Below are 15,209 nucleotides of genomic sequence, written 5' to 3'. Positions count from 1 at the left end.
TGAAACAAGGAAGGAATGTGAAGAGCAGTGGTGGGTAAGGAACTCATATGTGACTGATGGAGTAGGTGGGATCCAGGTCACAGAGGTCTTTGTAGACAATGGTAAGGAAATTGGATTTTACCCTATAGGTGATGAGCTGCCACTGAATGTAGAAATATTGATTTAGCCCTGTGACTGGCTGGTGGGGAAGGCTGGTGTTGATCTGGGAGAAGAAAATCAATTAGTAAGCTCTTGTAACATTTCAGAAAATATATAATAAGGATTTATAACTGGTTTTAAATAGCCAAATCATAATGATGCTTCTCCCTTTTCCTATTATAAATCACCCTAAAGCAATAAGAAAAATAAGAAAGGGAAATGCAAACTCTATCCGTAATGAAAATCCAACTCTGAAACACAATATACGTGGGAAAGGAGTCATATATATTGTGTTCCAGGTGGTTCTGTCTTATCAGAAGGACCCACTCACAGAGAAAACAATCTTGAGTCACACGGAACCTCAGTGAGAACCAAGAAGGATTCTTGTTAAGCTGAAACAGAGCCCTAATCTGTTGCTAAAATGAACCTCCTCAAATACTTTTTCTGGGAAGAACTCACAGCATTAAAAAACAAGCAATAGTTAAACATATAAAGATAAAAGAAAATAGCATAATAATGATAAAATAATATAGGAAAATAAAAGACAGAAAGGGACAGGAAAAACAAATAACAGATATGGAATAAAATATGCTTCCATAGAGCAAATAAAAATTGCAAACACACTGCTATAATTTAAAATAACCTGTATGATGAAGAGCTTACCTCTATAAGAGAAGGGTTTGAAGCAGAAATACAAGAGCTCAGGGAAGGTATGTTGAGACGAGAGAAAGAGACACAATATAAACTGGCAAAGCTCAGAAAAGAAGTTAAACAAAAACAGGAAAAAGAAAAAAAAAGCAATAAAGCAAAAAGAGCCTAGAAAATAATGTAAGATTGTTTTTAATCTCATTTTCCTCAGTTTGCTCAGGGAGTAAAAAAGGGTTGGGATGGGAGAAATTATGGCTCTCTTTTGTCTTTCCTGTCTAGTGTACACATCCTAGATGTCCTGGAAGAAAGGAACCAAAACTATAAAACTGAAATAGAAAATATATTTCAAGACATGCCACAGAAACTCCCGAGAAATTAAAAAATAAAGAAAAAATTCAATCTATTTAACAAAAAAATTAATATTCCAGAAGAATCAGTACATTATGGCCAACCACAAGGCATATGCTAACTAATAAGTAATTGGTATCAAAATATTTTTTATTTTGATATAATATATTGTATCAATATATTTGATAACAATATATTGGCCAAAATATTTTTTAAAGGCTTTAAGTATTGAAGTTAAAAAACAAAATAAAACAACAACAAGATGCCTTAACGAAAAATATGAGACTGGTCTGAATAGTAACAAATTATTGGAGTAAAAATTCTCATGGAAAGAGGATGACACATACATTTTATACCCTGAGAAATGATATTAAAATATAAAAAGATACAGACAAACATATTTTCAGCATTCAAGAATTAGCCTTTCTTGGAAGACAAATTTCAGATAACCAAGAGATAAATGGGAAAAACTATAGGAAAAAGACTTCTGGGGACAACTGAATACATTTACCTATAAGACTGAAATCAAAATAAATGCAGGAATTACAGTGCAGAGTAGAATGTTCATGCTCTAAAATGATGACGTCAACAAACTGGGGTTGGAAAAAGGAATCTGACAAGAGGTCATAAACACATACTATTTTTTTCACCTTTCTTCTGTAGTGCTTCATAAAATATTTAAGTCTAACAGAATTATATTTTAAGGCAGTAAGACAAATATTAGAAAATAATTATTCAAAATTAGGTAGTGGAAGAATTAAAGAGAGGGAGAAAATTAGAAATTCAAGGAAATACACTGATTTTGTAATTCCTGCCAATAGGAAATCAATAGATATTGTCCAGAAATAGAAGATTCAGTATGTTATATAAATTTCTATTCATAAAGCTAAGCACTTAGAACAAAAATACAAATACTCAAAATTATCAGACACACAGGAAAGCAAACAGACCATATAATGGGAGTTTTAAAGTAATCATAATTAAACACAAAGCATATACTGTCAGAACTAAGACATATATGTCATATCTGTCAATGCAAATGGCCAAACTCACCTGTGAGAAGAAAAAGGTGGATTAAATGCTGATGATCCACTGATTTATATTTGTACCTACACTATATGTAGTTGTCTACCTGCAACTCATTGGCATCCTTTTACCATATTTCAATCTTAGCTAATTGATAGTTGCAAATGATACCATGTAATCTGTGTTTAGTTGATGATTAATGAAATCCAATGTTTTTCTCAAGTTTATTGGCCTTTCACATTACTTGGGGCATTGTTAATCCATTGGTTCCCACATCATTGATAGTAAAAATAAAGCCTTCAAGGCCCAGTGGGATCTAGCACCTCCACCTTTCCGGCCTTATCTCTAAATTGTCTATCTAGGTCTCATTGCAGGTTCCTGCTCATCTCATTGAACTCTGAATATTGGAGTAGCCTGAGGCTCAGTCTTTGGATGGTTTCTCTTTTCTATCAATACTTATTTCTTAGTGGTCTAAGAAATGCCATCAATATACTGGCAACTTTACAGTAGATCAACTCAGCTGCGACTGGCAATTCTGTGGTCTAAAAACGCCACCAATATACTGTAGACTTTACAATGGATACACTCAGCTGCAACTGCTCCATGACGCACCCCCGCTCCTGAACCCAGACTCAAATCTCTAACTGCCCACTCCCCATCTTCATGTGGGCTCAAGGAAGCCAAGGCCTGACAACCTGGCTCCACGCTCCTCTCTGACTGCACTATCTTCTGCCACCGTGTTCCTAGTTCACCACTCAATGAGGCCTTCCTAAGTCTCCCTAAATAAAACAGCAATACCTTTATAGCTTCAATATTCACAGTCCCTGATTTATTTTTATTCATAGGACTTGTCATTATCTGATACATTTTGTAGATAGATAATAGTAAAAGATAAATAGAAAGATAGAAAGCAAATATTCATATAACACTGTTTCTAGGGCATCGTTTTGCTGCTTTACAGATAGTGTTAATAAATATAATCCACCCAGCAACCCAAGAAGTAGGTACTACAATTATCTTCTTTTTATAGATAAGTCAAATGATGCACAGCTCAAGGTCACACAGCTAAGTGTGGAATGCCACAGTTTCAACAAATGCCAGGTTTTGGACTCTAAATTATATGTTCTTAACCATTACTCTTTATAACTTTTCATCTATGTATATATGGATGTTTACATCATACACATATTTTTTCCTATCTTCCACTAGAATTAAATACCACTAAGGCAGAAACTTTGTTGTGTTCACTATCCTAACCCCAGCTCCTAGCACCTAGAACAGGGGACCTCACATATACTTGGCAATGAGTAAAACTTTATTGAATAATGAAACCGCATATCTTTTCAAGGAAAATAAAAATTGATGCTAATTAAAGACAAAACTTCCATCTGCTTCCAGTATAATAAAAAAGGAATGTTTCAGAATAATTTTTTTAAAAATCTGTGTATCTGTCTGCGGAGTTACAGCAAACTTTATGGAACACAAGGAAAAATGAAAAAAGTCTGAACATTTTACATTCTAAGTCATGTTTCCGAGAAACAATTCTAGCATATTTAGCATTAAGGGAAGGGAAATCCGACTGGTAAATTCATAACTCACTCCTGTGCTTCCACTGTAAAAAAAAAAAAAAAATCTAAATAGAAAGAGATAAAGGCCTTAAATGGGGACCATAACAATGAGAATGGAATAAAAGGAAACACTACAGAAATCACAAAGAGTGATATTAACAGAGGCTGTGGGTTCATTTAATTTGGCAACACAGACTGACTTTGACTGACCTGGTAGGGGGTTGTGCCACAAACTGTGTAAGGGTCAAGGTCAAGGGTGACCTGTTGGTTCTGTTTTACTTGTGGAATGTCTATGTTGGGATCCTGAGTTGGTTATTTGGTATGGAAGGCTGCAGTACATGAGGTCACAGCTCACTGACTTGAAAGTCATCAAACCTTGGAAATAGTCCTTAAAACCAGGGGATTGCTCAGGCAGCGAGTACTGGGTAGAGAAGCAGGTCAAGGGCAGAAACTTGAGGAACTCTAGAGTAGTGACTGGTGCTATGTATTTTGCAATGTATGTGTTCAATAAACAAACACTTATGAATAAGAGAATGAGAGTGCCGTTGGCCTGCCAAGACTTAGAAATACAATTCTGAGATTCTGCATTTCAGTCAAGCTAAAAAACAGGGATTTTTGAAGCCACAGAACCTTCCTGTTTCACTCCCTCATCCAAGATGGTTTTTGAGTGGCTAGCTACTTTTCCTGTATTTTACTAGACCTCAAAAATCTATGTAACTAAGGGATAGATAGAAGTAACTGCGATGCCTACAATCAGTTCAATACAACAAATATTGACTGAGCACCCCTGATATGCAAAGACATCTTGTTAGGGCCAAGGGAGAGGGGTCAACTGTGTGTATAAAATATCATCGCCATTCTCAGAGAGTGTAAAATGCAATTTGGAGAGAAGACAAATCCATTGATAGCCTGTGTGCTAGAGGAACGGTATAGACCATAAAGTTGCAAGGGTTCAGAGGATGGAGAGTCACACTGAGCTTGGAAGTTCATAGAAAGTCTCCTAGAAGAGATGGGATTGATCTGGACTGAACTACCAGGGGTCAGGTAGAGAAGGTCATTCAGGTGCTTAGGTCTGAGCCAACTCAGGGAGTTTTCAAAGTTCAACTTTCCTGTGGGAATAGTTTGCAAAACAACTGAGAATAGAAGGATGGAAAGGCAGAGTGTGGGAAATCAAGGTTGCGATCAAATACCATGTTTGATTTATCACATGCATCCTCTGTCAGTCATCTGGTGGAGCACTACCTTTTGTTCCCCTTATTTTTGTCCTGTTTTGTACCTCCTTATAGTACACAATAGAGATAACAAGACCGAAAATGTAAAAGAAGGCTTCCCTGCTCTGCCTAAATATGAGTCCCATCTAATTTTTCCTAAGACTCAGTTCTGGGAGTAAACGCTTTGGGACACGGACATTGAGAAGGTAGTCAGCACTGGAAAGAAGGGGAAAGTTTAGCGAGTAGTAGATATTTCCAGAAAAAGAATCCTAAAGATGCTTAATTTACAGGGGATTTTCATTGCCAAGTTAAACAAGTCACTTTGGGTAGAAAATAGAATGTGGCTTTGATAAATTACTTAAAGTCAAATCCCATTAGAAATTTGACTAAGTTACTTCAAATCCAGCCCAAGACTAGCCAATTCAGACAGCTCCTGTGCTATAAAATGGCAATCCAATGGAAGGATTCAGTGCATCACTAAAACCAGTAGAAGTCTGGGCTCTCCCCAGAGGACTGGGTCCCTGAAGCAAAGGAGGGACAGTGTCTCAACTCCACATCTTCACAACCTTGGGAAAGCCACCCTCCTTTTCCTAGCAGGCAGCCAACTTCAACGATGCATCTTCCTACCACCAACTGCACTTTCTGTACTCACCTGAATGAAGATATATTCATCCTGGACAACCAGGGAACTGATGTCAATGGAGCGGGCAAAAGGCCCACTTCTAGTTGTCTCGGCACATTCCTGGATCCTGCAGGTGAGGTAGTGAGCATCTGAAATAGGAGGGTAGAGTGATGCTTAGATACAAGTGAAAATCATGAGGGAGCCCCAGGTAGCATACAAAACTCTACTTCATGGGGGAATCAACAAGGTAATTTAAAATAACAGTGAGATTTCATGCTTTTGTCCACAGAATTTATAATAATTCCCAAAAAATCGTAATATCTAATTTGGGCAGAGAAGTGGAAAAATTGTTCATCTCATATCAGATTGCTGAAAGAGTAATTTGGTATAGCTTTTTGGAAGAACAAATTTGAAATATGTATCAGAATTTTAAAGGTACATATCTTACATCAGTAATTCTAATTCAAGGAGAATCTGTTCTCTCTAATTTTCTAATTAGAGAATTCTAATTCTCTAGATGTTTTCTAGAGAAGGACTCATATTTCCACAGAGGCAAGGGCAACGATATTCACAGTGGCATTGTTCATAGTAGTGAAAAATTAGAAATAGGCTCAATGCCCATGAATTAATGATCACCTAAATAAACTATGATATATGCATATGACAGAGTACTATGCTGCAATTAGAAGAATTCGGTGGATACATATGCTTCAACATGGTAATTTCTCCAAAACGCACTGTTCTGCAATCTTTCAAAAATTAGTTAGCATCATGTGTAGTATGATCCAATTAGGCTTGTGCCATACTGCACAGAACAATGTTTAAAGGATACATATGAAAATTAGCTATGATTACTTTTAGGCAAAGAAATGGACTCAAGGAAGTAGACAGAATTCAAGTGAGACCTCTGCTTTTTACATTAGATACATTTTTATTATTTTTACAACAAGAATGCATTCACTTCTTACATAACATGTACAAAACTTACATAATTACTTGTAAAAATCTTCTAGAGATCTCAACAGCTGAACCCTCCTCCCTCGCCTCAAGCAACCCAAAAAATGCATGGTACCAGCTGTAGCTGAATGGGAAATCTTTGGCTCCAAAAGGCTTTCTGATTATGACTAGAAGGTTATCCAAGGAAAGGGAATCCATTCGGTTTTTTTGCTCTTTAATTAAGGAAAAACTACAGGTGAGTCTCTGTGAAGAATCCACCAAAAAAATTTGCTTTAAAAAAGGTTATTCATTTAATGAAATTTAAAAATAAATGATCCAAATGGAAAGTAGAAATCACTTTAAGATTAAAAGTAGAGAAATCTTATTATCTAAAACCACATGAATTATGACATATGCCTATCTAATGCAATTGTTTCCTTGTATGTGCACATATGTGTGCAGAGGTGTCAGGGGCTACAGAGAAGGAAGTGGTAGGCAGCAGATAAATAAAAGCAAAAGACTTACAGAAAAAAAATGTGTAACAACTGAGATTAAACTATGGGTACTTTAAATGATCTCTGTTTAAGTAATTATGGATGGATTCAGCAAATATTTCTCATGCACACACTACATATTGGGTATTGTTTGGGTACTAGGAATAAGGCAGTCAATTAGAGATTTTCCTTTCTAAAAGAACCTTCTGTCTAGGAAGGGGTTTACTCATATATGTAGCTAGTTACTACACATATTAATTTAGAAACATGATGCTACTTTAAGAAAGAAATATTTTAATGGGAAATGTATTCATTACATGCTGTATATAACTACTTCTTGAATGTTCAAATTTGAGCAATGTCTGTTTGCTTTGGTAACTATAATCTGACTAGGTCTAGTATTGATTCCATTTGCCCCATCAACAGTCATCATCTGCACAGTAGCTCCAGCCTCTAAACTTTTCTTTCTTCTGCATCCCATTTGGTTCCCAATCCTTGACAATTCTGCCTCTGAAGTGTTTCCAGAGTTTCTTCTCTTCCCTCCATTACCTGTGCTCTTTGCCTGGGACACTTTCTTGTCATCTGTGTTCCTTCTGCACTCATTTCACATCTAGGGTCCATGTGGATGATGAATTGGCAACTGGATGGACTTGAAACAAGTAGCCAAAGGCATCTCTAAAGCCTAAGCCTGGGCTAATACCTCCCAGCCTCAAAACAACCACTACTGCTGAATGCCTTAGGATATAGCCTGAATAACTTTGTATGACAGCGCAGGCCTTTACAACTATCCTAATAAACTCAAACGCTTAAGGGGCCATGCAAATTATGTATGAGAGTAAAACTAGCGGGGGTAGATGATAAATGGTGGCTGGCACAAGGTCTCAGTGTCAGGGATCTCTGAGGAGCAGCGGAGACTACACTCAGATGCAAACATTCGCCTATTTTAAGGGGGAACTGCTCCTCCACACAGAATTCATATGCAAAAAGAAGACATTCTGAGTCTCTAAGAAAAGCTAAATGCCTCTATTTTTTAAATGTTAAATTTCCTTATTTTTATAATTGAGAGCTATTGGGAGGCCGAGGTGGGTGGATCACGAGGTCAGGAGATCAGACCACCCTGGCTAACATGGTGAAATCCCATCTCTACCACAAATGCAAAATACTAGCTGGGTGTGGTAGCATGTGCCTGTAATCCCAGCTACTCGGGAGGCTGAGGCAGGAGAATTGCTTGAACCAGGGAGTCAGAGGTTGCACTGAGCCGAGATCGCGCCACGGTACTCCAGCCTGGTGACAGAGCAAAACTCCATCTCACAAAAAAAAAAAAAAAAAAAAGTTGAGAGGTAATTTAAATATAAAAGATGGTACAGGCCAAACACCTTGAGGCCAACACTCCAAATGAAACCCAGGAGCCACTGTTTTTTTTCTTTTCCTTTCCAACTTCTATTTTAGATCCAGGATGCACATGTGCATAGGCAAATCGCATGTTGTGGGGATTTGGTGTACAGATTATTTCATCACCCAGGTAATAAGCATAGCACGCGATAGTTTTTCTATTTTCATCCTCCTCCCAACCTCTTCCCTCAAAAGTAGGCCCTGGTGTCTGTTGCTCCCTTTTTTGTGTCTGTATGTACTCAATGTTTAGCTCCCACTTATAAATGAGAACATGTGGTATTTGTTTTTCTGTTCCAGTGTTAGTTTGCTTAGGATAATGGCCTCCAGCTCCATCCATGTTGCTGCAAAGGACATGATCTCATTCTTTTTTATGGTTGCATGATATTCCATGGTGTATATGTACTACATTTTATTTATCCAGTCCACTGTAGATGGGCATTTAGGTTGATGGCATGTTTTTGCTATTGTGAATAGTGCTGTAATGAACACATGTGTGCATGTTCAATGATTTATATTCCTTTCTGCTCTGCAATTTGGTCATGACCTTCCTTATAAGGAAAGAGACAGGCTTTCTTACCCTCATTCCCTGACCCTGTAGCAACAGCTTGTCCAACATGCTTTAAGGACAGCCTGTATGCCCCTTCCTTTTTGTCTTGGTTCACAGAGAAAGCCAAGAGTGGCCTGGATGGATTTCCACTTCTGGCTGAGAGGAGAGGGGAAGGCAGGGAGCCCAGGCTGTGCTTTGGAGCACATTGCTGCTAGCCCACCAGGAATATTCTTGGAACCATACAGTCTTAGTAATTTACTCCTAGAATAAAGCACTAAAACAATGAAAACCTGCAGTAAAAACATGTAAAGAAACCACAGGTGTTGATATGGCAACCTGCTTCCTTCTTACCAGCCAGTGTCTCAGAAAGCCCTTTGCACTGGTAATCAAAGGTACACACAGGGGGACACCTTCTTATTCCCACACACTGGTTCATTTCCCTCTGGCTATTTACTATTCACTCTCTCATTTGGACACTTTGAAAAAAGAAGCAAGTGTATTCGAGGCCACCAGAAACAAAATCAAAACCTACCTAAACCTTGGCCCATAGCAGGTATAATGTTGTGCCAAGCTTGTCCTACTTCTTGGCTCGCTCTCTACTTGCCACTGCTCAGTATGGAATGAAAGGTCCAATTTAACAGGAAGACAGCACTGAAATGAGTTTTTGAAAATCACTGAAAATGTGGTGGCCTTGCCGTCTTAGCTGGACTCAAATATTGGAAGTCTCAATGCTTTTATTTTTCAAAACATAGAGATTGGATAAGTGCCGCAGTGCCCTCTGCCAGGAGAGAACCAAAGTAGGGGCATGGGGAAACTAAATTGTCAGGCAGGCCTGGCGGTCAAACAGAAGTGACTCAGGGTCGTGGAGGAACTGTGGCTGTCAAGGGTGAGCAGGGAATATCATTTGGTTCAAACCTCACATATGCAAAATGTCTCAAATTAGAATTCTAGACATTACTTCCAAATGAGGCTGAATACAGTTATAGAGATTCTATGATGAAATTCACAAAGGTATTTATGACGTAATTTAAAATCCCCAAATAGGCTTCCAACAAGTGTGGCCTTCTTATTTGTTTTTTAATAACGCCAGATACCAGATAAAATGAAAGTGGTCCAGATCTCTTGAGCATACTCCAGTGGTTCTGAAAGCAAGGACTCCGAAGCTAGAAAGTGCTGAGATCAAATCCGGGACTTACTATGTGCAGACTGGCCTTGGCCAAGTAGCAGCATGGCTTTTCAGCTGTGAGGCACAGACAATTTAGTATGTGCCTCTGAGGACTGTCATCAGGATTAAACAAGATTATGCATGAAAATTGCTTAGCACATTGTGGATACATTTTAAAAGATCAATAAATGTTAGTTATTTTTTATTATGAAGAGAAAGGGAAAGGAATCCAACTCTCAGCATCTTTTATAGATTCAATTTATAATAAATGTCCTATTTTGTTGTGGAGAATTGAAAGACCATGATATCACAGGTTCTACAGTGAAGTCATATTCTGAATTTAAATCATCGTTTACCTTAAGTGCAATGGATGTTTGGACAAGAAAAAAAGTATATGGGCTGGACAAATCAAGGAGAACTTCAAAGAGGAGGCAGCCCTTGAGTTTAACCTGGATGTGAAATTGTGCTATGTGAAAGGAAATTCTTGAATGAGGGAGTTAAAAATGCACATGGACTTTTATGTAAGCAAAGCTCATGAAATACGTGACATACTTGCATGTTAATGAATTGACTTTGATTAATTCTTATTCTTGAACTTCTATTTTCTATCCTCTCCTTTGAAATATCCTCAAATGAAAAACTAGAAAGAACAGACAGTAGAAAGATCTCATTTGGATATCCCTATGTAAAAACCAGAGAGTGATTTCCTAAATAATCTTCATGCTTAATATACTTCTAAATGTAAAATGTCTTCCTAATATATTTCTAAGAGCTGGTGTGGTCACTGCTCCAGTTACTAAAACGAAAAGTCAAAGGCTTTGTTCCCTGCACCAGGAATAGAAGATTATTCTGCTATTTGGAAATATGCACCCCTATTTCAAACTAGCTCTACAGCTAGCAGGCCCTTTAGGGAGCATTGTAACATCATTTAAATGGAGCCAGCATCCATGTCTTCTCACCATACAGACGTGGGACCAAGGATCTCACATGGTGAGAAGGGCTGCCTTACACTGACTGATTCATTCCTTTTGTATTGGCTCAAGGTGTATAGAGAAGCTGCAGGTGTCAGACACATCCTGAGGTTCCAGGAAGCAGAGAACATCAGACAGGCTCTTGCCCTCAGAAGATTCCTATGCCAGTGATGGAGACAGGACGTTCACAAATGAATATGCCTTAGGATGCTTAGAGAACTGGTGAATGTGGGACGAGAGATGGAGACAATCTGACGCCCTTAGCCTTCTTTTCTTCCTAAGAGGCTGTATTTCTGCTCAAAGTTTCACAGGACTCAGGCAGGCAGCCACAGCCTTTCTCTATTCAGCAAGACAAGCCCCTCATCTACATCAACAAATTTCACTGTAAAGTCCAGTTCTGGTTCTGCCATACCTTTCCAAAAGGATCACCTCTTTACCAGCAGAAATAAAATCTTAGCCACTTTTCTCTTCCTGGGCTGACTTTATAAAGCTTCAGTGAATGCTGGTTAAACTGAACTGAATGACATTAAAAGCCTCTACATTTTGTTATGTTTAATTACATGGTGTCCCGTGATTATGTTTTGCCTTTGAGAATTACTAAGCATTCAAACTTCCTAGACATCAAGCCTCTTGTCATCTCAGAGGAAAAACTTTCTGTGATTTACTCAACTTCCATTCCTTTGGGTAATAATATACTATTGTCACAAATTGAAAAAGTGAATTAAAATTGTGAACAAACAGCAAATTCAGCTCTTAAGGCCTTCTCTTAGAGAAATACCCGTGAGCTGTTTATTTTATGTAACATTAACTCTCAAATGAAAATAAGTGAAAACAAGCAGATTCAAGGTAACTCTGAAAAGTTATTTAGCTTCCATCAGCATCCTTTTTCTTGACTAGGGAGTGCAACTAACCTATCTGTAAAGACAAGGAAGGAAGTAATATTGCTGCAAATACCTAATACAGAGCTTGAAGCATAATCGATTCTAAAAACAAACAAAGGCAACAAACAATAAAAGGAAGTTTCCATTCCTTCTACTGAGTTCATGGATTTTGAGCTTTGGTGAAACTTCTCATCTCCCATAGGAGAATCCCAGCATTATCTGCCTTCTTGATGGCACAGGAGGCAATCTGGCAGTTACAGATATTTAGAAACCAAAGTGACACTGAATATCTCAGCAGTCCTACCATCCCATTCAGGGCTCTTTCCACTGTACCTGCTAAATAAACTGACCCTGAATAGGATGATTATATGAAGATCATGATGACGATGACAATGACGATGACAACAGTAGCATTTTTGACTGCTCATTCTGTGTTGTTTGGTGTTCTAGGAACTATATGCATTAACTAATTTCATTCTTGTAACAACCCAGGGAGTTACAATTATCATCATTTCCCTGTTACAGCAGAGGAAACTGAGGCACAGGATGATTAAGTAATTTGCCTAAGTTCCACAGCTCTAGGAAGTGACAGAGCTAGAATTTGAACCCAGGTGATTTTACACCAGTACCTGTGATTCTAACCTTTATGTATTTTAAACATGGAAAGGAAACTGGGCTAGGTATTTGACTAGAATCTACATACTGGGTCACTCCCTGTCACTGGCCGTCTATGTGACCTTGGGCAAGTTGTTATACAATTTGATGCCTTTTGGAATGTAATATAATGTGGGAATCTCTTATATGTTCTGACTTTTTGATTATGGAATCCTTCTATCAAAGACAATCCTATATCTCAATCCATAAAGTAAGTTTTACTCTGCCTTCTATGGTTGAACAGAAGGCAAGCAGTCTGCAGTCCCATTGCCTTAGCCCCCACTTTGTCCTCGTTTTGGCCTCTGAAGTCTTAAAGAGCTGCTAGAGCTCTGAGTTCACACAATTCCTAAGTTACTGAATTAATCAATATTTTAAAGAACCAATAATATATGTATCTAGAGCCTAGAGTTTAGTCTTCAAAGCTAATAGTTTCACTTGTGTGCCAAGCTCATTTGATTACTTATGTATGCCTGGAATTTCTGTTAAGAAGTATTAGGCTTTATCTTGCCTTAGAAGAAGTGCCGTGATTGCTTAATGAGGGATGATGATGAGAAGAAAACAAAGGACGGTGGCATATGTTCTATGGGTTTTGATTCTGCACATTTCTAGAATGTCTAGATACTTCAAATGTTTTGCCCATGTTCAGGTTCACTTATCACAGTGCCCCATGGGACACCATACTTGGGAATTTCATGCAGAGGAGCTCACTACTTCACAAAGCAGCCCAGGTCAGGTCATCTTTGGGTACTCTCTGTTGTTACTGCTTTGTTCATTGAACTGAAATCTCCCTTGTTGACAATTTTACTCTATAATAAGATCATCATTAGTAAACTGATGAAAAAAATAAATTATAAAAATACTTCTTACGTTTGTTAGTATTTTCAAATAGGTAAAACACCAGATGAGGGATCACAGGAAGGCTAAGAAATTTGTCCAAGGTCTAAATGACAGTTAGTTCTCCAACTTTTATGTCATCAAGTTAATACTCTCTCTATTGACACTCAGTTGCCTCTTAAATGGAGGGTGTGTGTGTCCTTCTGTCGGTCTGTGACTGAGTAACTGTGTCAGAGAGAAAGCATGTGCAGGGACATTCAGAGAAAGATGAATTCCAGAAGTGAATGGGAGGAAAAGCCATTTGAATCCTGAATCTCATGACAGAAATAGGATTATTCACACAGTTGTTAACCAAACTGGTTGGCTTTGCCCTGTTTAAACCTTGCCAGGGCAAAAAAATAATAATTTAATGCTTTCAGCTTAATTCAGGAAGTCTGACTCCTATAGAGGGAGACTAGGACTAGGCCAGAGGAGAGATTCCGATATATAAACAAGAAAAGAGACCAGCTTATGTTGGGTTAGATCCAGAGTGTTGGAGTCAGCGTCAAAGTCAGAATTGTCAATGCCACACTACACAACTGAAAAAGCCATGCTCTGTGCTGCTTCTCTGGGGCTCCTTCAGTCTAGAGCAGCACCATCCAGTATATATTAAAAAAGAAAGCCACAAATGACCTTTTAAATTTTTCAGTAATCATGTTTTAAAAGTAAATAGAAAAGTGAAGTTCATTTATATGTTTTATTTAGCCCAAAATATTATCATTTCATCATGTCATCAATATAAAAATTATCAAGGAACAATTTTTCATTCATAGTATAATAAATATTTGGAACCTGGTATGTATTTTATACTTAAAGCACAGCTTGATTTGGACAGCACATTTCAAGGACTCAATAACCACTGTGACTAAATGACTACCATAATGGACAGCACAGCTCTAGCATAACTTTCCCACACCCCATTTCTACCATCCCTTTGGATGGTGGAAACTCATCCAATTCATCCCACAAGATGAGGCTTAGCTATGGCCTCTTCTGTGCAGCCTTCGGTCACTCCTCAGCAGTTGCGCAACCCTTCCTTTTGGTCCCCACAGCACTTTTTCCATGATACTTACAGCAGAATCTCCGTGGCCTTTAGCATAATGTGTTGCAACAATGATCTGTGTGCATATCTGCCTCTCCCATTAGCCTGTGAGCTACTTGGTGCTGATTGTGTCCTTTTTATCTGTATATACCCGGCAGCTCAGTGCAGTGCAGTTTTAATCAAAGTGCAGTCCCCAGACCAGAAGCAGCAGCTGAGAGCTTGTCAGAAATGGGGAGTATATATTTTAACAAGCTCTCCAGATGGTGCACATGCATGTTAAAGTTCAACCAGCTCAGATCTAGTGCGTTGGTTCTCAGTCCTACATGTCCTAAAATCAGCAGGACAACTTTATAAAAGGCCAATGCCCAGGACCTTTCCCAGGAGATACTTCATTGATTGATTTGTGGTGGGGCCCAGGTAAGGGTGTGTGTGTGCATGCTTGTTTGTGTCTGTGTGTGTGTGTGTGTGTGTGTTTATTCGTGAGGTGATTATAATGCTTGGTTTGAGGACCACTTGTCTTCTATACCTGAAGAGTGTTCCATTACAGAGGAGTGGATTGTGAACCAATGAACAAACATAAGAAAAGCACAAATTTCTATATTAATATTTGCGTAGATGCCAGTATCCCCATCTTACTCTGGGAACTACATAGAGCAATATTTAATTGATGTTTCATGAGCAGATCTTGCTTCT

General features: G+C 38.3%; 1 protein-coding gene across 1 annotated transcript in view; it reads right to left on the bottom strand.

Annotated features, from left to right (window-relative positions):
• Positions 1-15,209, bottom strand: part of SORCS3 (sortilin related VPS10 domain containing receptor 3) — a 616,732-nt gene that overhangs the window by 148,765 nt on the left and 452,758 nt on the right. Inside the window, exon 7 of the mRNA XM_003825558.7 lies at positions 5,592-5,710. Coding sequence (XP_003825606.2) covers positions 5,592-5,710 — 119 coding nt within the window. The remainder of the gene's footprint in view (positions 1-5,591; positions 5,711-15,209) is intronic.

This window comes from Pan paniscus, chromosome 8 (assembly GCF_029289425.2).
Source record: "Pan paniscus chromosome 8, NHGRI_mPanPan1-v2.0_pri, whole genome shotgun sequence".
NCBI classification, from domain to species: domain Eukaryota; kingdom Metazoa; phylum Chordata; class Mammalia; order Primates; family Hominidae; genus Pan; species Pan paniscus.
The sequence above is the reverse complement of the archived record's forward strand: the minus strand, read 5'-3'. Positions and strand labels throughout refer to the sequence as shown.